General features: G+C 55.4%; 2 protein-coding genes across 3 annotated transcripts in view; one reads left to right on the top strand and one right to left on the bottom strand.

The window, feature by feature from the left end:
- The window catches only part of CDH23 (cadherin related 23), a 399,895-nt gene that overhangs the window by 293,739 nt on the left and 78,528 nt on the right, over nt 1–27,628 (top strand). For both annotated transcript variants that reach the window (XM_036828302.1, XM_036828301.1), the window contains 9 exons: nt 2,245–2,464; nt 5,354–5,506; nt 7,560–7,673; nt 9,471–9,619; nt 18,876–18,936; nt 19,906–20,054; nt 24,299–24,434; nt 25,983–26,371; nt 27,234–27,335. In XM_036828302.1, coding sequence (XP_036684197.1) covers nt 2,245–2,464; nt 5,354–5,506; nt 7,560–7,673; nt 9,471–9,619; nt 18,876–18,936; nt 19,906–20,054; nt 24,299–24,434; nt 25,983–26,371; nt 27,234–27,335 — 1,473 coding nt within the window. The remainder of the gene's footprint in view (nt 1–2,244; nt 2,465–5,353; nt 5,507–7,559; nt 7,674–9,470; nt 9,620–18,875; nt 18,937–19,905; nt 20,055–24,298; nt 24,435–25,982; nt 26,372–27,233; nt 27,336–27,628) is intronic.
- Nucleotides 12,852–13,223, bottom strand: C16H10orf105 (chromosome 16 C10orf105 homolog). The gene has a single exon (XM_036829209.1). The coding sequence runs from the start codon at nt 13,221–13,223 to the stop codon at nt 12,852–12,854; it is 372 nt and encodes a 123-aa protein (XP_036685104.1).

The raw sequence follows: 27,628 nt of genomic DNA, 5'->3' as shown, positions 1-27,628 counted from the left end.
CCCCCACTTTTCAGGAGACTTAAAGAGACTTGCCCAAGTCCCTGTAGCCAAGAAGAAGTAGGGCCTGATCTTGAACCTGGGCCCTCTGCCTCCTGCTTCATCACCCTTCTGGTCAGGGAGGCCCTGAAGGTACAGGTTGAGGGGAGGTGATGCCCTAACAGGGGCTATTTAGAAACACTGGAAAGCCCTCAAAGTTGAGATGGGCTCTGGAGTACGACCAACATGGGTGTGGGTCCCAACTCCACCACCTGTGTGCTGGGTGACTTGGAGCACACTATTTAACCTCTCTGGGCCTCAATTTTCTCACCTGTGAAATGGGGATCAGAAGAGTATCTGGCTGGCTGTGCTGTGGGGATTCAATCAGACACCTGTGTAAGCAACCTGGCACTTGGATTGCAGGAGATACACAGTAGCTGATGTGCTCATGATTTATGTGTCTATTGTGAGGGTTTATACCCTAGAGACAGCGGGAGACCATGGCACGGGGTTAACCTGATCCCATTTGAAGAAGACAGCGTTATTTGCCAGGATGCCAGAGTGGTTAACCTTGGCCATGCCCTGCAGGCCCACTGTGCTTCAGTTTCTTCATCTGTAAAAGGAGATTAAGGCTCCAGGGAGCATTCACTCTCTCCAACAGAACGTTCTCCCCAAACCCCCAGCAGGGGGAGCTGCGATCCAGGGAACAGCAGCCAGTCCCTGAGGAGAAGTCCCCCAAATAGGAGGGAGGTTGGTGAGAGAGCAGATGAGCCCCCAGACCTGGTTCTCCAGGGCTCAGAGACAGCAGAGGAAGGAAACGCCCACCAGCACAGCTTCTGAGTTCACAGAGGAATTGGCTCAGAGTCATGAGAAGATGGTGGGAGGAGCTGGGAGCGTTTAATTGGGAAACTGTCTTCAGATGCAGAAAGAGGGCTCTGGCCCAAGCTCAGCGGTTCCCGAGGTGCCCTCTACAACCTCAACCAATAATGATTTCTGCTGAATGTGCAGAAGAACTTTCCCCAGGGATTAGAGCTGTGTGCAGACAAATTGGAAGTAGTGAGCCCCCCATTGTGGAAAGCATTCAAGCTGAGTCTGGATACCCTCTTATCCAACTTGTTGGATGTAAATTAGACCAGATGACTTTGACATTGTCTTTCAATCCTGAGAGTCTTGGCTTGACCCAAAGCTCTTACTTTAACTATTATTGTACATTTTTTCTCAAATGTCTTGAATCGTCTTCTGTAAGACTTTCAGCATGTCAGGGTCTTGAGTCAGGAGCTCTCACCAGGGCTAGAGGTGCAGATGGGAACAGTGTAGGGACTGGAAAGAGGTTTGCCTACACGTGGCATCGAATGGCCTGTTTAAAATAATAAGCAAATCCTCAAGTGACTTTTAAGAACAAGTTCTTGATATCATCTTGTTTTTGTTGTCTTACAAAGCAAAACAAAGCAGTGAAGGGAGTCCTTTTTTTTTTTTTTTTTTTTTTTTTTAAATTTATTTATTTATTTATTTATTTTTGGCTGTGTTGGATCTTCGTTTCTGTGCGAGGGCTTTCTCTAGTTGCGGCGAGTGGGGGCCACTCTTCATCGCAGTGCGCGGGCCTCTCACTGTCGCGGCCTCTCTTGTTGCGGAGCACAGGCTCCAGACGCGCAGGCTCAGTAGTTGTGGCTCACGGGCCCAGTTGCTCCGTGGCATGTGGGATCTTCCCAGACCAGGGCTCGAACCCGTGTCCCCTGCACTGGCAGGCAGATTCTCAACCACTGCGCCACCAGGGAAGCCCAAGGGAGTCCTTTTGATCAAGCGTTCTGTGTAGTTGAGCTGCATGTAGTTGAAGGGGTCTGAGCTGTAAACTGCTGCTCCTAGCCAGCAGCACGAGGGCCGGGGGCGAGGGAGACGGCCGAGTTTGGAGGGTCCCGAGCCAGCTGGGGTGAGCCTGGGAGGGCTTCCTAACGAGGAGAGCAGGGTTTTGAAGAGGGGACGGCTGTGGACCTGGACTCTTGTTCTGAAAAGCCCCTTTCCCACGCCACCCCACTCCCGGCCGCACTTGTTACATCTGGATACCTTTCAGCTCTGACATGCTGCCCCCTTACAGAGCATCTGGGAGGCTGCGCTGGGCACAGTGGCCTGGCCTGAGGCTCTGGGTTGTGGTGGGGGCAGGTGTGTCTGCCGGAGCCAGGCGTGGGTCAGCGAGAAGGAGGGAGTGCTTCTCAGGGGATGAGCGTCAGTGCTGGTGTCCCCACCCCTCACGCGGCCCCTCCTCTCCCTCAGGTGCTGGCCATCGACCTGGACGAGGGCCTGAACGGGCAGGTGTCCTACCGCATGCATGTGGGCATGCCCCGCATGGACTTCCTCATCAACAGCAGCAGCGGCGTGGTGGTCACCACCGCCGAGCTGGACCGCGAGCGCATCGCCGAGTACCAGCTGCGCGTGGTGGCTAGCGACGCGGGCACACCCACCAAGAGCTCCACCAGCACGCTAACCATCCGAGGTGAGGGGGCAGGGGTGCCTCCTGCTGCACTGAGCACGTGGCACGGGCCCGGGGGCAGTGGCAGGCGGCTGGGAGCCCACGCTCACCACTGCTGTCCACTGTCCGGGCGGCACAGGCTGCCTTGCCGACGGGCGCCCTCTTCAGCTGGAGCCATTCGACACAGCAGAGCCCTCTCTGTCTCCACTAAGTCAAAAATGCCAGCAGGGCCTTCTTCCCACCTGGTCACTGCCTTCAGGGTCCCAGAGCCCAGGGGCAGTGGCCTGGACCCACTGCTAAGGTCCCCCTTTTTGATCCTGGCAGCAGCAGAGAGGGCTTGCTCCGGGGGTGGCGCCCTTGGGGTCATGAGCAGGCAGGGGAGGTTCAAAACCCTTTGTCGTCTTCTTTGGAGGGACAGACTTTCTATTTGGAGATGTAAAGGGAAGCCTCCCCTCCCATGTGTGGGGAATGCCTGGAATCGCGGTGGAAGGGCATCACCCCCGGAAGAGGACAGCTGGGATTCCCAGACTCCCTAGGATTCCTCATCTTCCTGGGGCCCTCTCGATAATTTCTACCGTCTCCACCCTCTATCAGGGCGGGGCCAGGCCAAGGAGGGTTACTATCGCTCATCTACTCTGGCTGTATCTGTAATTCTTTTTTTAATTTTTTTAAACATCTTTATTGAAGTGTAATTGCCTTACAATGGTGTGTTAGCTTCTGCTTTATAACAAAGTGAATCAGTTATACACATACAATATGTTCCCATATCTCTTCCCTCTTGCATCTCCCTCCCTCCCACCCTCCCCATCCCACCCCTCTAGGTGGTCACAAAGCACCGAGCTGATCTCCCTGTGCTATGCGGCTGCTTCCCACTAGCTATCTATTTTACATTTGGTAGTGTATGTATGTCCATGACACTCTCTTACCCTGTCACATCTCACCCCACCCCCTCCCCATATCCTCAAGTCCATCCTCTAGTAGGTCTGTGTCTTTATTCCCGTCTTGCCACTAGGTTCTTCATGGCTTTTTTTTTTTTCCTTAGATTCCGTATATATGTGTTAGCATACTGTATTTGTTTTTCTCTTTCTGACTTACTTCACTCTGTATGACAGACTCTAACTCCATCCACCTCATTACAAATACCTCCATTTCATTTCTTTTTATAGCTGAGTAATATTCCATTGTATATATGTGCCACATCTTCTTTATCCATTCATCTGTCGATGGACATTTAGGTTGCTTCCATGTCCTGGCTATTGTAAATAGAACTGCAATGAACATTTTGGTACATGACTCTTTTTGAACTATGGTTTTCTCAGGGTATATGCCCAGTAGTGGGATTGCTGGGTCGTATGGTAGTTCTATTTGTAGTTTTTTAAGGAACCTCCATACTGTTCTCCATAGTGGCTGTATCAATTTACATTCCCACCAACAGTGCAAGAGGGTTCCCTTTCCTCCACACCCTCTCCAGCATTTATTGTTTCTAGATTTTTTGATGATGGCCATTCTGATCGGTGTGAGATGATATCTCATTGTAGTTTTGATTTGCATTTCTCTAATGATTAGTGATGTTGAGCATTCTTTCATGTGTCTGTTGGCAATCTGTATATCTTCTTTGGAGAAATGTCTATTTAGGTCTTCTGCCCATTTTTTGATTGGGTTGTTCGTTTTTTTGTTATTGGACTGCATGAGCTGCTTGTAAATCTTGGAGATTAATCCTTTGTCAGTTGCTTCATTTGCAAATATTTTCTCCCATTCTGAGGGTTGTCTTTTGGTCTTGTTTATGGTTTCCTTTGCTGGGACGTGGACGTGAGTTGTTGACAGAGGGCCAGGAGTAACCCCAGGGAAGTAAGTTCAGTGTGTACTGGGCAGGATGTGGCCTGTTCTCTAGGACAGGCCTGGTCCCATCCTGGGTCTTGCCAGCCTCTGTGGGATGGGGGGTGGGTGGTGGTTGGCTCGGCACAAACATTCTCCCTCCTTAAGCACGACCCAAGATGATGAAGACCAGAGAGAGCTGAGTGTTGTCTCTCCTGCTGGTCCAAGGCTTGTGGGCTCCTGGTGCCAGTTTGAGGACCCACATCTGTGCCAATGATTGACAGGCCAGGTGTCCAGTCCTCTCAGAGAGGACCCCAGATTTTTTTTCCAAGGCTCAGCAGAAGCCATGTCATCAAATGAGCCTATCGTTTCTCCTGGTGTTATCACAAAGAGGAGCCAAAGTGGCGCGGGGCTCATTTCACTGAAGGTCATCCCAAGCCCCATCTGCCAAAGGAATGGGGGCCTGGCATGCAGAGCTGAAAACACAAATCTATAAGGGAAATTAGACTTTTTTGGCTGGGGTGTGTGGGACGCGGAAGGTAGGGTAGTTCTCAAAGCCAGCTACTTTCCCTGGGACAAACTGGGGACAGGCCTCCCCAGACCCCCACCCCACCACTCTCACTGTGTGACTTTGGACAAGTCATTCAGTTGCTCTGAGCTTCCTCGTCTATATAGTGTGTCTAATGACGGCTGCCTTGTGAGGATGATATGAGGGGCCCGTGTGGTCCTCTAGAGGAAGCACTTAGCATCGCTTGGCACCTGGGGAGAGCTGAGAAATGGCAATCACCGTCATCGTCATCATCATAACTGTTGTCATTGTCGTCGTCGTTGTTAGGCATGTATTGGAAAGAGGCTGTGGGGTCTGGACAGCATGAGCAGCAACAAGCCCCCCGGGGAATGGGAGCTGTGGGAGGGTGCGGATCTGTGGTCAGCTCTGTCCTGGCCCCAGCGGCCATGGGGGCCCTCAGCTCATGACCCGCAGGTGTCGACTCCTAGGAAATGTGCTTCCTATTGGTCTGTGGCATGAGCCACTGCCTTTGGAGCTGGTTGTTTAGAGCAGAAGCCAGGCCTAGCCCTGACCACCGACTCTGCCCACAGTGCTGGATGTGAATGATGAGACACCCACCTTCTTCCCTGCCACGTACAACGTCTCCGTGTCCGAGGACGTGCCGCGGGAATTCCGGGTGGTCTGGCTGAACTGCACCGACAACGACGTGGGCCTCAACGCTGAGCTCAGCTACTTCATCACAGGCGCGGCCCTGCCTCCACCCCCTCCCAGATGAGCAGCCAGCCGGGAGAGGGGGAGGGGCCCGAGTCAGCCATCGGGTTTTGCCGCTGCTGGGGCCTCCCTGAGGATTTGCTCTTGACCTCTCCTGAGGGCTTTGCGCCTGAGTCCCTGTGGTCTGGCTCTGTGGGGGCCTCCTGAACCTGTAAGGGGATGGGGGTGGGGGGCGGACTTCCTGAAGTTTGTTCCAGAGGGTGGTGGAGCCAGTGACTCCTGGGGAGGAGCCCTGCCCCCCACTGCACCCCATATCAGGGTGACAAAGCAGTGACTAGAGGAATGTGGCCTTTTCCTTCCTTGGGGACCTTTCACTCATGAGGAGAATTTGCATCTGTTTAGAGGCAGATGGCTTAGACATCCCTGAGTGAAATGGTTTTCGCTTAAAAGTGTCAAGTGGCTACCACTTAGAGACCTGCAGAGAAATACTATGAGGCCATGTCCTGGCTTAACAGTAGAAGGGGAGCCATGATCGATTAGTGATGTCTGCCACGACAGTAGGCTTGGTAGGTGGTGGCAAACATGACATGTATTAGTCATTACTGGATTAGAACAGTCTACCAGCATTCTTCAGTCCAGGACACACATGAGAGGTGCTGGAATGCATGGCAGGGAGCAGGGCAGTTCTTTCACATTCCTCAGCCCTCCCTCGGCCATTTTACTGGCTCAGTCTTCCCTCTGTCCATGGCCTACTTGCAGCCACATTACATACACACTCATATACACACGTGCCCGTGCACACACCAGCCTCCCTGATGCCTCTCCCCCGGAGCAAGGAATCCCAGACTACGGCCCATCCGGCCCATCCGCAGTTGCAGCCAAGGTGACCTCCCAGGCCTCTGCCTCTCCTTTCCAGATCCTTTCCCTCCTGCCCCTCCCTAAAGGAGCCCCACACCCTCAGGCCAGCTGCTTACAGGCGGGTCCTCAAGACTGCTCTGGAAAAGGCTGTTATCAAGACCCCCACATGGCACCAGCCATGGTTTGGCCCCCAGCACTACTTGTGTCTTAGTTCCTTCCCTGCCCCTTGGAGTCAGATTGTGTCCCTTGTAGATGGTGCTTCAGGCACTGGGGAGCAGGTACTGGAGGCTCGGGGAACGGCGGCAAACCATGTGAGGGCAAGGGAGCACCTGGCGGCAGCCCCCAGGATGACCTCCCAGTGCCTCAAAGTGGCCAGTTCTTGCTGACCTGAGAGCCCTCCCAGCCCTAGGTTTCTCGGATTTTAATTCTGCGCATTCCGCCGGGCGCTGCACTGTGTCCTGAGCCAAGCTAGCCCAAGCCCAATGCAGTGGCGCCCTCTGCTGCCCAGTACGCCACACTGCCTCCCAGCTGGCAGGGGAAGGGTCTCCACACTGTGCTGATGGAGTCCTTTCCTGGCTTGTGTCTGCCTCAGGGAGGAGGCCCTCACCCTTCCCACCTGTCCCAGAGCTCAGGAAGACTGAGGTGTGTCTCCTGTCCACCTGCTCCGACTCTTTACTCTGTGGAGCCTCCAGGCGTCCCCACTCAGAGAGCCCAGGAACGCTCGGCTGGCTCCAAAGCCCTCGGCCACATATAAAAAAAGCCCCAACCCAGGTTAACTGCTCAGACACCTCTACCAGACAGGCAGGTGGCAGAGTGGAGAAGGACTCGGACTCGGGAATCAGACTGCTGAGTTGGAGTCCTACACCCCAAATAGGTGACTGTACCCCGTACCTCACTAAAGAGCCGTTTTCCTTCTCTGCAAAGTAGTGATAGTGCAAATGAGAGGAAATGCTCCACGAAGTGCCTGGTACACAGTAGGTGCTCAATGAATGTTAGACCCTTATGATTTTCAGGCATTCGACAGTTCACCTAAGCCCACATAGGCCACGCCCTCATCAGAGTCCCCCAGGACCCCCTTCGCTGGCAAAGCTGAGTGGAAAGCACAGCCTTTCACCCCCGGACCACCCCTGGAGCGTCCCAGCTCAGAAGCAGAGCTGGGTGCCACTGCCCTTTCCCCGGCCGGGAGCTCTGTTTCCTGACCAGAGCTTCATTCTCTCTTGCCCACAGGTGGAAACGTGGATGGGAAGTTCAGCGTTGGGTACCGCGACGCTGTCGTGAGAACGGTGGTGAACCTGGACCGGGAGACCACAGCCTCATACACGCTCGTCCTGGAGGCCATCGGTAGGCAGCAGCCCACCCACAGAGTTCACATGGGGTGGCCTTCCAGGAGCCAGGCCTTGAGCCCAAGGCTCTGCCCTGATGCCAGTGGAGAAAGGGCAACCAGACCCTCAGTATATTACTGTGCACTTGCGAGCCGTGAGGCTCGGCGCATGGTGCTACATGCTAAGGTGGTGTGGCAGGGGCTATGTGGGAGCCATGCGGGAGAGCAGCATGTAGACAAGTCACTGCAAAACCAGGAGAACAAAGCAGAAAGGGAAGAAGGGATGGCCCAAGGGTAGCAAGCACAAAGGGTGGTGGAAACATGGGGAGGGGGGTGATCAAAGCAGGCTTCTTGGAGGAAGTCGCCTCTACAAGTGCCTTTGAATTAGTTAGGACTCTTGGTGGCAAATTTTAAAATAAACTGACTTCAACAGTGTAGGCTCACAAAACCAGTCCGCGGGGAGATGGAGCTTCAACTATGACTGGCTTTGGGGCTCAGGTGATGCCACCAGGCCTCAGTCTCTCTGCATTGGCTGGCTCTGCCCCCTGCGTGTTGGCTCCGTCCTCTGGCTCACGTGGTGACAAGTCCTTGCTGCAGTCCCAGCCTTAATCTGGGTTCAAGTGCAGCAGCAGCACTCCTCGCTAGGGTGACCGTCTTTGCCTGGTCATGCAGCACTGGGCACGAGCTCCTTCTCCCAGGGAAGATGATCCAACAGCTGCCCCTGGGGCTGAGCCCTGGGAGGGTCCTGCAAGGAACTGAAGGGGCAGAACCCCTGGACACTTTAGGCTTAGAAATCAAGCAGAGCAGACATCCCTGAATGCAGAGATCCAATCCATCCTGTAGGTGGGTTTGACTCCACTCATGTTTCATAAGAAATGACAATTCATTGTGAATGTTTAAAAATCAGGAGATTTTATTTAAAAGCTCAGACGTTTGATTTCTCTTGAGAAATCAGAAGATCTAGTGTCACTGGGCCCCCTCCTGCCTGTCCAGTTTGGACGGGAGCAGAGGACAGCTGCCCCTTGAGGCAGGCACGCCCAGGTGTGCGGATCTTACCTTGCTGGCCCTGACAGCAGTTGGGTTTGTCATCTCAGGACCTGTATCTGGTTCTTAGGGCTGCTGTAACAAATTACCACAGCCTTGGTGACTTAAAGAACAAACTTATTCTCTCATAGCTCTGGAGGCCAGAAGTTCAAAATTAATTGTCGACAGGGGTGCATTCCCTCCGAAGGCTCTAGGGGAGAATCCTTCCTTGCCTCTTCCGGTTTCTGGTGGCTCTAAGTGTTCCTTGCTTGTGGCTGCAGAACTCCAGTCTCTGCCTCCAACTTCACATGGCCTTCTCTTCTCTGTGTCAAATCCCGCCCGCCTTTCCCTCATAAGGACCCTTGTCATGGGGTTTATGGCCCACCCAGATAATCCAGGATACCGGCTACCTCATCTCAAGATCCTTAACTTAATTACAGCTTCAAAGACTCTTCTTCCCAATAAAGTTACATGTACAGGTTCCCAGGGATCTGCCATGGGTGTATCCTTTGGGGGCCACCATTCAACCCACCTCATGCCTCAGTTACCTCCTTTGTAAAATGGGGGTGATGATAATAGCGCCTGCTTGGCAGGCTTGCTGTGAGGATTGAATGAGTTAGAATAGCGTCTGGAACGTATTAGATACGGTCAGTGTTGTTCCTAATCTAAAGAGAAAAAGAGCCCCCCCTTGCAAAGGCCAGAGCAGGTGGGGGAACAGGGCATACCTGTGGCTGGTGCCCGGGAACGTGCCCCTCAGGCAGCTGCTAACACCCATCCTCTTTCACCTCCCACAGACAATGGCCCCGTGGGCAAGCGGCGCACAGGCACGGCTACCGTGTTTGTCACCGTCCTGGATGTGAATGACAACCGGCCCATCTTTCTGCAGAGCAGCTACGAAGCCAGCGTCCCCGAGGACATCCCTGAGGGCCACAGCATCGTGCAGGTAGGTGGCGGCCGGGGCACAGGCAGGGCCACGCTCAGGTCAGAGCGCACACGCTCAGTGGCCTCGCAGCAGAGTGGGATGGAAACAGGAGAGGGTCCAGCTGCTGCTCCAAAAGTAGCCAGCGCTATGGCCAAAGGGGGGGCCCAGGCTCCCTCCTCCCTCCCGGGGAGAGTAGGCCCCGAGGTTATGTAGCCCAAGATGGGCCCTTGCTCCCCGCAAAACAGAAGGAGGGCCTCGGCCCTCCTCTCCTCCCTCCCTCCCCCACAGTCCTCTCCCATCCCCCACTGCACCCAGAAGGGCCTTTCAGAGCAGGGGGGAGCTGGAGATGTCACATTTTCCCAGAAAGGAGTTGAGGAGAGAGAGCCAGGGCCCAGTGAGGCCCAGAACAGAGCTGCTTTCACAGGGCTTTTGGCTGAAGCTCCCCTCTTGGGAAATAAACGGGCACAAAAAGAAAGGGCTCCTTTGCCCGGGGAGCAGGAACGACAGCTTTGGGCCTCGAGGGAGGAAGGGGAGGACCTGGAAAGGAGGCTGGGTGCCCTCCCCAGCCCTCCCTGGAGGCCTCAGTTGCTGCGTGGGGAGGGAGGCCGGGCATGAATTACCCTCTTCACCAGCTGAGCGCAGGGTTTCCCATTTGGAGGCTGAGCCAAACAGAGCGAATCTGGGCCTGCCCACTGGGCCAGGCTCCCGGGCTTGGGAGGGGCAGAAGAGCGGGAAGCTGGGAGTGTGGCCCCCCTCCCTGCATCAGGGCCGGGCGTGGGGCAGGAGGGGAGCTGGGGGCAGGGTGCTGACTTCCAGAGGTGCCGAGAGTCCAGGAAGCCACGGGGGGTTGCTGGAGTCTGGGGGCTGGTTCCAGAAAAGGGGTCTGTCCCTCTGAGCCTCAGCTCCTAGGGGCTTAGAGACACCCCACACGCACCAAGCTGTGGGGCCCCGCCTCTCCCCTAGCCTAAAACCTAAAACCCCGCCTCCCCCAGCTCACACAGGTCTCCCAGGACCAACCTGGGGACACAGCTGGGGGTATGGCAGAACTTTGAGGGCCCCCTCCTCCTCCCCAGCTTTTCGTCCTTCAGGCCAGGGGTAGCCTTACTGCCTACCCCTGTGACACCACGTGCCAGGCAGAGCACGCTGGCCAGCGGGGATCGGGGGACCGGCTGCAGGCAGAATTCAGCCTGGGATGCCTCAGGGAGAGCTGGCGGGAGGCAAAGCAGGGAGACGTTACTAATCTGGAAGGGAGGGGGACAAAGCGCTGCAGGAGGGGGTCTCCGCACTTCCTAAACCCCAAGAATTGGTTTCTATTCACATAAACTACTCAGACTGAAATCCTAGAGCCTGTGAGTAATATAAGGCAGGCCTGATTCTCTCCATTTCTCAGGGAGAAATTCAGGCGCTGGTGATTTCTCCAAGGCCCTGGAAGTAAGTTTCTGGCCAAGGCGGGCTCGCTCTTTGATGTCAGACTGACCCAAAAGGAAGGTACACTGGGCCTGTCCAAGAGGGCCTGCTTGGAGAGAGAGCTTCTCTGTAGAGGCATCAGAAGGAAGAAGGGGATGCCCCCCAGGACTAGACAGGGCCACCCTTCACTCAGTCAACAGAGGCCCCATACTTCTGAGCCCAGAGCTGGTGAGGCAGAGTGAGGGGTTGGACATGGTCTCGCTCTCTGGGAGCTCCCAGGCTTGTAGGAAGGCGGAGACACAGGGATGACCCACACTGCCAAGAGGAAGTGATCCCTGTCCTCCCTTGGTTTCAGGTAGGAGATGGTTTCAGGTGTAGAGCAAAGAGGGCTTCACAGAGGGCGTGCCAAGTAAGCCGTAGCCAGGGGAGGACAGGTATTTCAGTTTACCTGGCGTCTTGGGTCAAGAAGAGGCTAGAAAGGTCATTCACAGCCAGCTCCCAGTGGGCACCAAACACCAGACGAAGGAGCTCTGGCTTGATCTGGCAGTAGGGAGCCAGTGAAGGTTTTGGAGCCGGGGAGTGACAAAATCGGAGCTCACTCTGTGAGAGACTTGGCTGGCTGTACTATGCGTCGTAGCAGGGTGGGGTGGAGCAGTCCGTGGTGGGGTACAAGGTGGCCCTGGCCAGATGACTCTCTGGGGCAGGAGCTGGGCAGTTCAGACCCCTCTGCTCACCCTCCAAATTTGGGACCCAACCAAAGTGTTTAACCCCAGCATTGTGATGAGAGGTTGAAGGTTTGGGATTCTGAGAAGCCCACCTGGGTGTGGGATTACTTTGACAGTAGCCAGTCAATGAAGCAATTGCCAAAAATATAGATAGCACACCTTATGTGGTCCAAGCCTGGGTTCCCACAGCTGTCCTGGAGAGATCTGGACCCTTCCACTCGAAGGAAGGCCGCCTCCTTCCCTGGGTGAGGCATGGAGCCGCTATGTTGTGTCCTCAGAGCCCAGATAGCAACACCTCCAGCTACTGGCAGTGCCTCCTCCCACTCTGACACAGCACCAGTCCTGGCCTGTGCAAGGAGCTTCTTAACTCATTCTCAGCGCCTTCCTCATCCATCTTAGAGTAGGCGCATGGGGGCGGGTGGGGGGGGGCATGCCAAGATGACAACCAAGACTGTGATTGGCTGGGTGTGTTGAGATCCTCCTGCTTGCCCCTCCTCCCAGCAGGTACCCAGCATCTGATCCACCCAAGGGTGCTGGCTGCTCCTGTGGATCACAGGCAATGCTGGCAGGCCCAGGAAGTCCGAGGAGAGTCCCGGGGTTCCCCCTTGCCTGGGCACTGAGGTTGGCACAGAGGGCAGGACACTCCCTTGTCCCCAGCAGGGCTGAGTATTTCACTTGGCTGGAGGGAACCTTTGGCCATTCAGCAACTCGCACTGGAATCTGAGCTGGGTTTTGGCACCTGGAGGGCGGGCAGGGCTTCTGCTGGGAAGCAGGGGCGCTGCTTCCTGGAGACGGTTGCTGCCTGGTGGTCAGAGAGGGGCCCTGGGGGCCCCAGGTTTGTACCGTTCAGAGCCTTGGGCCAAGGGTCCACATGGCTGCAGGTGCTCAGCTTGGTCCAGGAGTCTTCCAGCAGGCAGCAGCTAGAGTGTCTGCAGGAGGGAAGGTATTCTTGCAGGAGCCATCTCTGGGAAAGGCCACGGGCCTGGACACACAGGGAACCAGTGGGGGTGAGCGCGTGGCCCATGTCGTTTGGGCCACTGTCCTCTTGCAGCCTGTGGTGCCAGGTTCCGTCTGAGGCAGGAGGGCCTGCAGATGGACCCTGGAGTAGGGGGACACTCCTGTCACATCTTTGTAGATTCTGTGCAGTCACAGTCGTCGTGGTCCTCTCTGCCCGGCAGGGGGCGCCTTGGGGCAGGCCAGCCACGGCGGAAGCTGTGCAGGGAGCGGCGCAGCGAGCCCAGGCGCTTCCAGAGCCGGAGCTGGGGCTCACTGGGGCTCCCCGGGTGGTGCGGCATGCACTCGCAGGCCCAGCGGCGCCTCGGGTCCAGCGCAGCGGGCTTGCAGAGGGTCATGAACAGCAGACAGGTGGCCAGCAGGAGGAAGATGCAGGCCAGGGCAATGAGTACGGGGATGGGGTCAACTGCCTCTGAGAGCCTCCCCGGAGTGACAGGAGCTGTGAGGAAGGAGAGGGGGCTGGGGCCCTCTGTGCTCATGGCTCCTGCAACAAGAATGGGACAGAAACAAATCAGCTGGACTCGGGACTGGAGAGGGAGGGGAACTTTGATGGACTCTGGACACTGCTAAACTAGCTGCAGATAGCATTACGGTCATTTTACAAGTTAGAACAATGAGGCTGGAGAGGGTAACACGTCTAAGGTCACACACTGGGAAAGTGATAGAGCTGGACCTGAACTCATGGAGGAGGCAGGAGGGTAGTGCCTTCCGGCCTTTTAAAGTCAATTTTCATGAATTACAGTAGAGTCTTAGACTGAAAACTTGGGATCTAAGACCAACTCCATCACTACTTGCTCTGTGACCAGGAACGATTCATCAGTCATAGGAGGTGCAGCAGGCAAGGACCCTAGCAGTTGTCTAATGCCAAGACTGCAAACTGGGGATGCACCAGTGTGTGTTTTGTTGGGTTCTTGCAGTGTTTTTATAAATTTAAATTAATTGTGAATTATTTTTTTAAAAAAAGAAAACCAAGATATTTCACATAAATATCTGAACATCTGGCTTCTCTTGAAATTTCAGAATTTCAACACTGGCAACATGGGGCCAGTTTGCTGCCTGGCACCCAGTGGGCCGCGGCTGAGCCATAGCTGACCCGTTTAGACAGGGTGCTGGCCCCCAGCTCACTGCACTCCCCGCCCCTCAGGCCCCCTGCACACCTATGTCACCTGCCTGGCCCAGGGGGAATTCCTATTGGTGCTTCCTCAGGAAGACCAACCTGCTCCCTTGACAAGTGAGGAAACTGAGGCCCAAATAAGGGACTGCCAAGGTCACACTGTGAGCCAGTGGGCAAGCAAGGCCAGAATCAGGTTTCCTGACTCCTGGCCCAGTGGCCTTGCCACCCCGTTGGCTCCCAACTCTCTCCCAGGACTCCCTGAGCAGCTCTGAGAACAGGTGGGGAAGAACCCACAGAGAGCAACTGAGTTGACAAGATGGGGCTCGAACCCTGACATAGTCACTGTTATCACTTAGATCATCCCACTAGAGGGGAGGACGGCAGGTGGTCCTTGTAGCTGGAAAATCAAGCTGAGCTTTGGTTGCAAATTAAAATGCTTACAGAGCCCAGATGGTAGATACGTGTGACCAGCGGGACAGGTGGGCAGGCCTACCTGGAGAGCAGAGGCAGAGGGGCCTCGGCCAGGCTGATGGAATGCCGGAAGGCAAGCCACTGTGGTCCCCTTCCAGGTTCCCAAGAGAAGTCAGAAATCTGGATTTTTTAGGCGAACGTTCCTGATGTTTAAATATTGGCAACTAATTCAAATCTGGTTGGGGGGGGGGCGGGGAAAGACACTGCAAAGGACAGACAAACTTGATTTTTTAAAAAATCGAAATGAATTTTCAGATATTTAAAATACTACAACAGGCCAAACAAAATATATAAGGAGGCTACACCCAGCTTCCAGGCCAGCATTTGTGATCTTTGATTTCTACAGACACAGGACAGGAAATCCAAAAGGGGGGGTCTACATAAGAAATAATCATTTATTTCTCTTTGACTTGGAGACTTTCATGAGCCTGATGTGTAACAGATTTCCCTCCTTTTCCAACTTGCAGCTTATTCTAACTCAGTCAAGGTCTAGCACCAACACTAGGCAGGAGGGAAGGGCTTTAGGTCGTGCCGAGGCTCTGCACGTGGGCTGCAGAGTCCAAATCAGCAGGCAGAGGGGAGTGGAGAGGGGCGGCCCAGCCCCACGCTCCCCAGGCACTCACCAGCAGCCACACAGGACCTAACTCCTGGCTGCCTGTACACAGCCTCCTCCCGCCTGCAGCCTCCCCTGTGCCCAGCGACGGAGGGCATGCAGTGCACCCCCCCCCCCCTCCCACCAGCTCCCACCACCACTCCTTCCAGCATTTCCAGACAGGACATGACCCCTCCCAGCTCCCAGATGGAAACTCTGTTGCCCATCTAGCTGCCCAGGGCCTCCGCCTCTCAGGCATCAGGCCTAGAGAGCGCTCTGGCCAGGCCATACGTGGGTTGGCCCTTCCTTGAATCTGAGCAGGGAGGAAGGATGGGGTGTGCCCACCACCATGTCCCATGGGGAGAAAACTGCCCGTCTGTCTATCCTACCCAGGGCAGTGCTTGGCTGGGAGTAAGAAAAGGGCAGTCGGAAGTGGGAGAAGTCAATCCTACTAGTCCTAATGTCATTTCAAGACCTTCCCACGGATCTGGAGACCCTATCAGGCCAGCAAAGTAGGTCCAGGCTTCAGTCCTTGGGGCAGCGCTTTAAAAAAAGATAAGTGAGGCTATAATTAGCATTTGAGTATTTTCCTTCAAAGCATGAGGTTCCAAAGTGCTTGAAAACATCAAGCCGTCCCCCCTGGGGCGCACAGCAAAGCCGGCTGCAGGCCCCCTTGATACCCCCTCTGAGCAGCCAGCAGGCGCCAGTGGTTCCGGGGAAAGGAGACCTCCATCAGACCAAGGCTAGGAATGATCTTGAGAGCAGCTGAAAGCCTCTCCCTGCCTGCTGGAGTCCAAGCATGCCGCAGGTCTTGCTCTGGACATATCTCTGCAAGCTTAGTCTAGAACCTTCTTTCTTCATTCAGAGCTCCATAGAGCAGGGCACGCTGTGAGCAGAGGGGGACTGACCTCAGCACGACTTTCTGTATAGCCTCGGACTAACCACTGCTCCTACCTGGGCCTTTCCACTCTCTAGAAAAGTGGAGGGATTCCCCAGGTCTGAGCACGCCCTCACATTCTCCCTAGAGTACCCCAGGAAGGGTGCAGCCCCACTTTCCTGCAGTCCCCCAGCACTGACCTCAGAGCCAGCCCTCAGCAGTCCCCAGCCGGGCGGAGAGGTCTTCTCAGCTGTCCAAGGGAGGCCCCAGGAGCACCGGGCACCACTGTGACCCAACCTGCCCTAGGCTCTGCCTTGCCCTGTGCCCCTCAGCCAGGCCAGGCAGAGTGGCCTTCGCCCCTCACTCTCCAGTTAGACCTGGCTTTGTCTGGAAGAGCCTGGGTCCTGCCTTGGGGGAGGGGACAGCCAGGAGGGTAGGGATGGCAACTGGGCTGGGAGAGGGGAGCGTTGCAGGGGAGTTGGGGAGCTCCCAAGCCTTCCCACGGCCTCACTCCAGCCTGTTCCTTGGAGCCCTCTGGAGGGGCGGAGGCACTGGGGGGGATGCAGGGGAGGGTTTCCCCTGCCTCTGCACCCACAGCTCTCACCTTCCCTTTCGACGTTTGAATAGTATGGTCAGGGGCAGCCAGCGGGTTGCTATTCAGTGCCTGCCAGCCTTCAGGTTACCAGGGAGAGAGGGGCTACAAGCCACACAGCGGGAGGGGAACAGGCAGAGAGATGGGCCCTGGCAACCCCCAGGCCCCCCTCCCCTCAGCTTCCCAGCAAAGCACCCTCCTTTGAGGACAATCTGGCTGCAGAAGTGAGGGAGAGAGGCATTTCAAAGGTAGAGAGATAACAGGGCAGAAAGCACGATTGAGAGACAGCCAGGGCTGTGCTGCTTGTAGTTTGGGTGGCCCTTGGAGACCCTCCAGGCGGTGGCACGCACACACACACACACACACACACACACACACACACACACCACCCCTCCCCCAGCCTCCTTCTTCCTGGAAGCCAGCACTTCCCTGGCAACACAGCTGCCTGCTTAGCCTAAGTCTTAAGCAGCTTTCCCATCAAAGGACCCCCAAGCTCCCAGAAATATAAACACAGATGGGGGGAGTTGTGGCTCTGCCCAAGACCTGAGCCTGGGTCCACCTGCTTTGTTTTGGAGCCTCAGTTTTTGGCATTTAGCTCTTCCCTACTGCCCTTAGCCCTTGACAACAAAAGAAGCATCCTCTGCATAGCCCCAAATGGATAGGATTGTCAAAGTCCATTAGACGACTGAGGGGTCATCTCGTCCATCCCCCTGTCTCTCAGATAATGAAACTGAGATCTAAAGAGGTGTGGCCTGGCCAGCAAGGCCAGCAAGTTAGTGGTGGAATTTGGTGCTTTCCCTGAAAAGAGTGGGCAGGCATGGGCACCAGGCATCTGGTGCTATAAGCTGCATCAGCCTAAGGATGTTCCCAGTGCCCAGAGCTCCCACTGGGATTCCTGCATCTTACACCTCGCCCTTCAGTGGACCTCATTTTCCTTCACCTTCTCTTCCCAAGCTGCCTGCACACCTCATCTCTGGCCTCCATCTTTCTTAGATGGTAGGAGGCAACACTCCCAGGGTGGTGCAGGCTGCCAGGGGAAGTCCCACCACGGATGGAAGACACCCAAGGGCACCCACTGGACAGCTTGGCCCTCTCCCCTCAGGTCCTGAGCCCTTCCAGATCCGGACTGTTGAAGTGCCCCACTACATCCCTCCACATATTAGTTCTTAAGACTTCTCATGGGAGAGAACTCCATAGCAAGGGGCAACCCAGCCATACCACCTCCAGTATAAATCAAGAGGGCCTCCCAGGAAAAGGTGGCCTATCTCATAATGTCCAACCTTCACCATCTATCTCTGCACCAGGCATCAGACCAGATGCTTTGCAGAGATTATTTCTAATCTTCCCATCAACCCCGCAAGGTTGGTTATCATTGTACCTACTGAGGCTCAGTGGGGTTACGTATCCATGGCCACATAGCCAGTAAGTGACAAAGCCAGGATTCATGCTTGGGTCTTCCTGACCCAGACCCTCTGTTCCTTTCACACCAACAGACTTCCCCTCCTCCCCACCATCAACACACTTTTCAAAATCCTTAGACACACAGCACAGGGTTGAAGTGATTGGCAGAGACAAGAGGGCAGATCCAGAAGAAGTGGGAGGGTCCCAGGCATTACAAAGCAAGTCACACGTACTGTGGCCCCATGGGAGCCTGCCCAGGCAGGCAGGCTCGGGCCTCTCTCTGCATCACTTTGCAGGGGAGTTCTCTACTCCTTTCCGGTATGTGGTGGGTAGAGGAGGTGTTCAGCTCGCAGTTTGACAGGACACACCTCAGGGCCAGCTGCGACTGCCAGCAGCCTCAAGGCCAGACTCCTTGTCAAAAGGGCTAAGCACCGGGCATTCTCAGAGCGAGAGCAGCATACCCCCAAGTCCCCCTGGAGATAGTCCATAAGCCTGAGGTACAGCCAAGCAAGCTGGGTGGGCTGGAATACACTGGAATGATCCTGGTGTGAATGGATATGGAACCTCTGGGAGGAGGGATTTCTGGGTCTCCCCAGTGTGGCTGTTATAGTATACAGTGCCTGGCTGGGAGCCCGTGTGACTAGAATAGCTTCAGACCAAGGACGTGTGGGCAAGGAGCAGTCATGCAATCCACCTACCCCAGGTGAGGCTCCTGGAACCTCAAAAGGCTGAAGGAGGGAAGTGTGGAGGGCTGAGCTAGTCAAGCCTGGATCCAGAGAGCTGCAGCGCTGTCACCCACCTTCTCCTCCGTGCTCCCCGAGAACCTGGAGGAGGGTCAGGGAACAGAGCTGGCAGGTGCCTCGCCATGGACAGGGCAGCATGGGGCCATCAGCAGACAGGTTTCCTAGTGGGGGATGAGAGAGATGTGTCCCTCTCCTCTCCCACACCCCCAGCCTCGTGGGAAACCATGGGTTTAGGCAGGATGGGCTGGGAGCGGTGTGAGGGAAGGGGAGGGGCTCCACAAACACCTTCTCTGCCTATGGGTGGAATTCAGGGAGTAACCACGTGTCTCATTCTCCCTCAGCTAAAAGCCACGGATGCGGACGAGGGCGAGTTTGGGCGTGTGTGGTACCGCATCCTTCACGGTGAGTGGGCTGCCCTAGGATGGCGGGGCGGGGGGCAGACCCTCCTGCCCTGGGGGTAGCAGAGCTTCTCTAGGCTGCCAAGGGTTTGGGAGGTGCAGCCAGAGAGGCCCCAAGCGCTATACACACAGGGCGGGCAGGTCAGAGGGAGGAACCAGGGATGTTCTCCAGTTATTTGCACCAAGTTGGTTGTATTTTTAAGTGAGGATACATTCGATTGCTATGCTCCCTAAGTTCCTCATGTCCCATGGTGGGATATCACCCTGACAGAGGGGGCCTTGGGGACCAAGGCAGCCCCTGGCAGTGAGCTCCCAAGAGATTGAGCCTCATTGGCCCAACATGTATCATGTGCCCATCCCTGAACCAATCACTATGGCCTTGGACACTAGGACAGCCCCCCAGTGAGCTCCCCAGAATGAGTCTCACTAGACCAACTGGAATCATGGGACCATGCCTGAACCAATCACTATGGCCAGAGACTAAAATGTGCTGATCTGCTCACTTCTGGAATCGGGGGTGAAATCACCCCTATGCAAAGCACAGGGACTGAGAGTGGAGGTGTGTGGATCCCAAAGGAATATCAGCGTCCACAAGATGAGGAAATGGGAGCTTCCCCACTAAAACCCCAACAGAGAATTTGATTTGGGTTCCTTTCTTTGTAATGCCCCAGAGTCCTCTGAAATATTGAATCTACTGACACCGCTGGGTATGGGGGTCTCAGGGGATCTCCACGCCTTCCATAGGGGTCACAGAGTGAGCGTCTGCCCCCTCCCTCAAATCCTGCTAGGCCAGGGCAGCATCAGACAGAGGCTTCTTTGCCACTTCGGGCTTCAGCCAAGCTCCTAAGACCTCGGGGCAGGGTCTGCATTCTGTGGGTCTGGGCTCCCCAGCTTCCCTCCCACCACCACCACAATCCCACAAGCATCCTACTCCAGGGCAGAGCCCATGCATATCATCTATCCCTCCCCGCAGGTAACCATGGCAACAACTTCCGGATCCATGTCAGCAATGGGCTCCTAATGCGAGGGCCCCGGCCCCTAGACCGGGAGCGGAACTCGTCCCACGTTCTTATAGTGGAGGCCTACAACCATGACCTGGGCCCCATGCGGAGCTCCGTCAGGGTGAGGCGGGGGGCGCTCGGGCCGGGCGTGTGGGTGGTGGGGATGCGCCCTGGGACAGCTCTCGGTGAAGCCCTGCATCCTGTTCAGCGCTGACCTTGCGGCTGGGCCAAGGCCTCAGGTGGGCCAGAGTTGGCCACCAGTTGGGACCCGGTGGGGGCAGGGCCACCCCTAGTTTAGGTGCCAAATGACACCTGGAGCTCAGGTACAGTGTGGGAGCCTGGGATCTTGGACGTGTCATTTTGCTCTAAGCCTCAGTTTCTCCAGATGTAGAAAGGGGTCAGTGATACTGATGTCTATCCTAAGGGCTGAGGTGTCCTTACTATACTAACCCTCTGCATCCACACGACTCTCTAGGGTGGGCCAGGGAAATCTCACATACGTGATCTTGGAGCTGTAGATGCTGCCAACTTCATTTTACAAATGAGGAGACTGAGGCACAGAAAAGTCACTCGTGATAGAACCAGGACTTGAGCCCAGGTCTTTGAGTCCAAGTTCGGTGTTCTTTCCATTGGAAGTGTCCCCCAGATATTCCAGTCAGCACTCCCAACTCTCCCAACTCTCCCATCAGATATATTCTTTTCTGCCCACCCTCACTCACCTCGGGCCTCTCCCCTATGGAGCTAAAATCAAATCGACCTTAATCTTCCTGAATGGTCAAAAATATGCACCCAGATATTCCGCTGGCCGGGCTGGTTGATGTACTCTCCTGCCCTGTAACAAGAGGATGACTGAGATGAATGAGGTAACCTTCAAGTCACCCCCGTCCTACCCCCACTGCACACTCAGCTACTCACAGCCCCTTCCCCTTAACCGGGTGGAAAATGAGTCAGACCCTAGAGGTGAAGAGTAGGAGGAAGATGGGAAAAGATGGGGTGGGGAGCAAGCAGGGACTTTTACCCAGAACTGAGTGGGGCTGAATCAGCTCCTCTTATCACCCCATCTCCACCCCGCTGTTTCCCTCCGACTGGAAACAGTGAACAGAAGCCTGCCTCGGGTCACCGTCACGAAGGAGGTGCCGGGGAGCGGGTGACTCAGCCTTGGCCCATCTTCTGCTGTTGCCCCCGCGGCTCTGCCCCAGGAAGAGATGGGAAGGGAAACCTGGGTCCTTTTAGGCTGCCCCTCTAAGTGAGATCTTCCCGGATGGAGATGGCTGAGGGGGTCAGATCCCTCGGGTATTTATACCTTGGGGCTGCTTGATTCCAGGGCCCTGGTGACTGAGGGTGAGACAGTTACCCAAATGTGCACCAAGGCAGCCCCACACAGCCACGCTCACCTGCATGACTGCGAGATATTAAATCAGCACCTGAATTACATATTGAACTCATTTAAGCCTCATAAAAACCCCATGAGGTAGGCACTGTTATTATACCCATTTTATAGATGAGGAGATTGAGGCAAGGAGGGCTTGGCCAATGTGTTTAGGGTCACATGGCAGTAAGGGTAGACAGAGCCAGGCTTCACACCCAGGCAGTCAGCTCAGAGCTGTTCTCTTAACCACGGTACTATGCTGCCTCACGGAAGGTTCCAGAGCACAGAGACCACTGCTGCCTTATCCCCAAAGAGTCATTTTTAAGGTGGGAATTTGGTTGCTGGCCCTAGGGCCAGAACTTGATGGCCCTCACAGTACCCAGCTCCCACACCCCTGAGCCCTGGGAAAGCTGGGGACCTTCCTGAAGACAGTATAGGGACTCCCTGGACACATTCTCCCAGCAGCAGCAGACCTGGCTTGTTAGGGACAATCCATATTCTCCTGTTCCTGCTTCAGAGACCAGGACAGCACAGATGAGGGGCCAGGGAGTGTGAAGTGAAACGGTCCTCGTAGAGACTGGGGCCTCACGTGCACACTGCGCATGGGCACACGCACACACATCTCCTGCCTCGTCCCCTTTGGATGGCACAGCATTGGACAGAGAGTGGGGCTGGGAACCCAGGGAGCCCGGTAGCTCAGTCGCTGAGCCTTCCTGCTCAGCAAGAACTTGGCCGACCTGGCTGTTTCCTGTACATCTGTGTCTCTCAGGTTTGCAAACCACACACCATTTTACCTCCTGTCTCTGCTGCTAAAAACAAGGCTGAAACCGGTTAGAGGACAGTGGCATGCAGCCAGTCTCATGGAGGACCACACCCAGGCTCCATGCCACCCCCTCTGTTTATTGCACTGTCAGACTAGCCCGGTGTTTTCCCCACGACCCTTGGAGTCAAGGCCATTTGGACAAGCAGACTTGGGAAGGGGGAAGGTTCACAGTTTCAAAAGATGGATGGGCAGCTTCTGTTTACAGCAAGAGAGTTCCTGAAATTCATCCATGCAAATCCCCCCGACACCCACCCACCCCACCCAGGATCTCCCCAGCCAAGTTCTTGGTGAAGCCAGACTTAGAAGATTCTGGCTTGTGAGCAGCTGTGCTCTGAAGTAGGCACGCTAGTTTGCATAGTGGGTTCTGGGTGTCTGGACATGAAAATTTGATGGCATAGCAGGGCTACACGGGCCCCAAGAGCAGGGAAGTAGAGAAACCTTAACCCCCATAAACTTCTCCTCCCCACTAGCTCTGCCACCCCACTCACCTCACAGTTCTCCACTGGTCAGGGCACCATTTCCACTTATACCAACAGAAGCCCCTTCCCTTCTGTCCAGCTAATTCCCGCTAACCCTGGAAGAGGAGCTGGGGCTGATCTGAGAGGCAGTGATCAGATCAGAAACCAAATATGCGTGCTCTCAGATGGGGCTTCGTGCCGCCATCGGTGCTGGTGACGACACAGGTGAAATCCGTGCCGCACGTCATTGCCCCTACCCCATTGGCTCCCCACCCGCTCTGCTGACCAATTCCTGCTGGCCCCGGCTCTTTTAGACTGGAAGTAGGGTGTCTCTCCTGTTTTGGGGCCAGCTCATCCCCAGGATATAGCAAAGAGTGGTAGGGTTGCTAGACCGGGAACCAGGAGAAGCCCCACTCTCTTTCCAGCTCTCGGTGACCATGAGGCCTCGGGCAAGTCCTTCCCCATCTTTGGGCCTCTGTTCCCTCATCTGGGAAAAGAGGCAGGAGCCCTGGGCCTCCTTGAGTGCCACCACTCTCTGGTCTCTGCCTATAACTCCCCTCCCCACCACACTGATCCTTCTAGACATAGCCCTGGTCCTGCCCATACCTGGACCAGACCCTCCCGTGCTCCTGTGTGTGTTGGGGGGATGGAGGTGCACAAAAAGAAGGGTGGGGTGCTGATCTCTATCTGTAACACCTCTCTCCATAAACATCTTTTGAACTGTTTTTTTGTTGTTGTTGTTATGTAAGACGTACATGTTCATTAAAGAGAAATTAGAAAATGTAAATAAGCAGTGATGAAAATTATGCATAATTCCACAATTCAGACATAGCCACTGTCTTGGGCAGGGTCTGCAGAAGCAAATCCTGAGACAAGGATTGGTGTGAAAGTGATGAGTGGGAAGTATAGGAAGTGTTCCCAGGAAAGCCAGAAGGGGCTTTGGGACCAGGAAGGAAAGGCAGCCAGCAAAGTGGAACACAGGAAACTGTGACTCAGTCCCACAGGGAGCTCTGGAGAGAGTCATCTCAGCTGCCCGTCAGTCAGTGGCTAAGGGCTGCCTTAGCCAGTGTGGGACGTAATTCCCAGGCACCTCCGGCTCTCTGGGTGTCTCTGGCTCCGGCAGCAGCGGGGGCTGGGGTTAGTCCCCAACAAAGAACCACAGTTCTGGCCGCTGGCGGTGAGAGCACCAGAGAAAGCACAGGAGAATCTAGAGTAGCCCGAGCACCAGCATCCTCTGCTACCACCATACTTAACGTTTTCATTTCTGTTCTCCCAGATGTATCTTGATAGTTGAATGGGGTCCCTTTAAACTTTTCAGGCACTTTTGCAAGGCCCTGGCTCATTTTGTCTTCATAACCATCCTAGGAGTGGCACAGGGCGTGAACTGTTAAATTGATGTTACCGTTTCATAGCTGAGAAATTGGACGGCCCAAGTTTCACTAATTAGCCACAGGTTCCCGCAGGATTTGCAACAGAGCCAAGAGCAAGACAAAGTTTGTTCTCTAACATGATATTTAAGCACCTGCCATGCGCCAGGTACTGTACAAGGTGAGGGAACACGGTGACCAACGGGACAGCCCTAGGCCCTCCGTAGGGAGCTCACAGCTGGCCCAGGAGAGCAGTGACCAGACACGCAGGCTTGGGTGGGCACAGCCCTGGGCTTGCCCAGCCCCCCCCCGACCCCCGACCTTTCATCCCTGGCCCGGATCCTGCAGGTGATAGTGTACGTGGAGGATGTCAACGACGAGGCCCCAGTGTTCACGCAGCAGCAGTACAGCCGCCTGGGGCTTCGCGAGACGGCGGGCATCGGCACGTCGGTCATCGTCGTCCGAGCCACGGACCGAGACACTGGTGAGGCTGGCAGGAGGCAGCCGGAGAGTCCATTCCCCAGAGTGACCCGCCCCGGCGCATGCCTCCCTCTCCCGCGGGGCCTGTCATCCTCCGGCTGCCTCGGGCTCCCCCATTGAGTGGCTCCCAGGTGGGGAGGGGCTCGTGGGACAGTCTTGGTGGCATCCCCACCAGATTCCCAGTCCCAGGAGGATGGGAGTCGGGGGGAGTTGCCCTGGTTTCTGGGCAGAGAGAGGAGAGGTCACAAGCTTGGGAAGTCCGGATTTGTCATCCCAGAACCTGGCAGCTCCTGGCTAACCTTTGGCTAAGGGCTAGGCAGGGCTGGGAGGGGTAAAGGACTTGTCCAAAAGCTGGCTGAGGCCTGCTCCTCCAGCCAGCGCAGCCCAGGGCCTGGCACACACACATTTCACAAGAGGCAGCGTCCTGTTCTACAGGGCTGTGGCCATCCCTGAAGGCAGCCCGGACCTCGCCAGAGGCCCCGAGCCCTAGAGGTGGCTACCGTTAGCAGCACAAAATGAAGGAGAAAGATGGCCAGGTCACTGTGACCCTCTTCACGGGGCCTGGCTGTCTGGGCCTGTGCCCCAGGCCAGGGATACAGCCAGAGAAAACCTCCTTCCTGTGCTTCTAATTTCCCAGCTCCTGCCCTTCTTTCATGTCAGCTGCTCTGGTGGCTCCCAACGCAGCCCCCGTCAGCATCCCCAGCTCACCTGGAGCACGGGATGGAGTAGAGGGAGAAACAGGCCTGAAAACTCCCGAGTGATTGTTCTCCCTTAATAAATGGCACCTTTATACAGTTCAGATCACATACATTGCTGGGGGCTAATGGTTCAAGACATTTTCTGGGTCAGGAATCTGTTTGAGAAACTAGTGAAAGTTATGGATCCCTTCCCAGAAAGAATGCACGCCCAGAGTTTTGCAAATAATTTCAAGGAAGTCTGGGATTTCCTGAGTGATTTTATAATCATTCTCTTTGAAGTATGTGGACTTCAGCTAAGGAATCCCAACTCTAGCTCCTGGTTGAGGCGTGTATTCCAAGGCACAGGAATTGGGGGTGGAGGGAGTGGGGAGAACAGAGAAAGGTGACCCGGGCACTGGAACCCTTTGGCTATAGGGACCAAGTGAAGGCTTAGCCACTTCTGAGGATGCTGCCCAGGTCTAACGCTTTCTAAATCAAAGCCTCCACTACAAGGGATCCCTAATTTCCCCACCCTCTCCTTGTCCAGATACGCAAGGGAGGTGCTTGAGCTTGAATTTTACAGCTCCAGGAGCAGAACCAACCTGCTCTGGCATCTCTCTCATCTCAAGGCCAGGCCCCAGAGGGAGTCAACAGTGTGTGCTGGGCTTTGCCGTCCTTGACCTTGACCCCGTCCTCGGCAGTTTCTCTTGGGACAATCCGACCCAGAGGCGGGGGGTGGTGCACACTGGGTAGGTGAGCCAAGGCCTCTCACCCTGTCCCTCTGGGACAGCAGTGGATGTGCTGGGGCAGCTTGTAAAGCCACAAGGCAGCCCACCCCCACCTGGGACTGCACAGCCTCTTGTGCCCTCCTGCAGGGGATGGTGGCCTCGTGAACTACCGCATCCTGTCAGGCGCGGAGGGGAAGTTTGAGATTGATGAGAGCACGGGGCTTGTCATCACCGTGGATCACCTGGACTACGAGACCAAGACCAGCTACCTGATGAACGTGTCCGCCACCGACCAGGCACCCCCCTTCAACCAGGGCTTCTGCAGTGTCTACGTCACTCTGCTCAACGAGCTGGACGAAGCTGTGCAATTCTCCAATGCCTCCTACGAGGCTGCCATCTTGGAGAACCTGGCGCTGGGCACTGAGATCGTGCGGGTCCAGGCCTACTCCATTGACAACCTCAACCAGATCACCTACCGCTTTGACGCCTACACCAGCGCCCAGGCCAAAGCCCTCTTCAAGATAGATGCCATCACGGTGAGGGATGGCACAGCAAGGTTCAAGCACAGCAAGGGTTCTCTCTGAGGGCAGGAAGCTCAATTCCTGTAAAGCTAACCAGCGTTTATTGAGCTCCTTCTATATGCCCAGCACTCTCTTTTTTGTCATAAAGATAAACATCCCCGTAATACATCCCTTTAATATGCAGGGATAAGATAAAGTTTATACACAGGCAACCTACTGTCTTCTTGTTACTAGATAATGAAAGCTGTGCAAGTCATCGTGTTTCCCTTTTTACTGTGGCTCAGATATAAATTTCATGCTTCACTGCAGCAGCTAGTCTTTGTTAGGTGTCTGGTGCAGCGATGTCTTATCTACTGCCTGGATCTTACTCCTCCATCTTTGCATTAGTGTGTTTTCTCTCAGAATCCCGTCTTTGAAAATAAGCAAGGTAATAATTGCTACAGTGTGCCAGGCCTTGTTCCGGGGCATGCTGGGGACACAGAGATGAACAAGACCCTTCGCAGCCCTCAAAGAGCTCTCAGGCTAGGAGCAGAAGTGGGAATAATCAAGGATGCAGATCAGATCATCACAAGGGAAGATATGAATAGATCTACAATAGAGGTGTAATGGAGCGCCTCTGGGGCCCAAATAAAGAGAGTGATCATACTTGGCTGGGGAAGCGGGAAGCCTGCATGGAAGAGGTAATATCCGAGTGGGATTGACAGAGAAGTAGGGTTTCAGCGGACAGAGCTTCACGGAGAAGTTATGCCAGCAGAGGGAGTAATGTGAAGGTGGGGAAGTGGACAGAATGTCCAGGGTTGGCAAGGAGTCTAGTTTGGCCAGGGCACAGGACTGCTTGGGATACGATGTCATTGCCCATCTGACCCCCTCCCTGCAGGGTGTGATCACCGTCAAGGGCCTGGTGGACCGGGAGAAAGGTGACTTCTACACCTTGACGGTGGTGGCAGACGACGGCGGCCCCAAGGTGGACTCCACCGTGGTGAGTGGATCCCCGGCCGAGAGCCCCACGGGTACAGCCTGTCACCGCTCCAAGTCCCCCCAGACTGACATCTTCACCAGCCACCCAACATGCAGGCAGGCAGTGGGTGAGGGTTTAGGTAGCCCAGGGATGGCACTGCAGCCGGCCGTGCCACACCTTCCCGGGCAGCCTGGGCAGGGCTGAGACCTCAGACGGGTGGGGGAGGGGAGGCATCCTCCGCAGACCGCTGCTTGGAGCGGGGCTGGAAGAGCTGGGGCTGCTAACCGCCTGCATCTTTGCCTTTTCTCTCTCTT

This window comes from Balaenoptera musculus, chromosome 16 (assembly GCF_009873245.2).
Source record: "Balaenoptera musculus isolate JJ_BM4_2016_0621 chromosome 16, mBalMus1.pri.v3, whole genome shotgun sequence".
NCBI classification, from domain to species: domain Eukaryota; kingdom Metazoa; phylum Chordata; class Mammalia; order Artiodactyla; family Balaenopteridae; genus Balaenoptera; species Balaenoptera musculus.
This window is presented reverse-complemented; position numbering and strand designations above follow the sequence as displayed.

Bases quoted from the DNA above. Each gene is read 5' to 3' on its own strand.
- C16H10orf105 (XM_036829209.1), bottom strand. From the start codon at position 13,223: ATGAGCACAGAGGGCCCCAGCCCCCTCTCCTTCCTCACAGCTCCTGTC.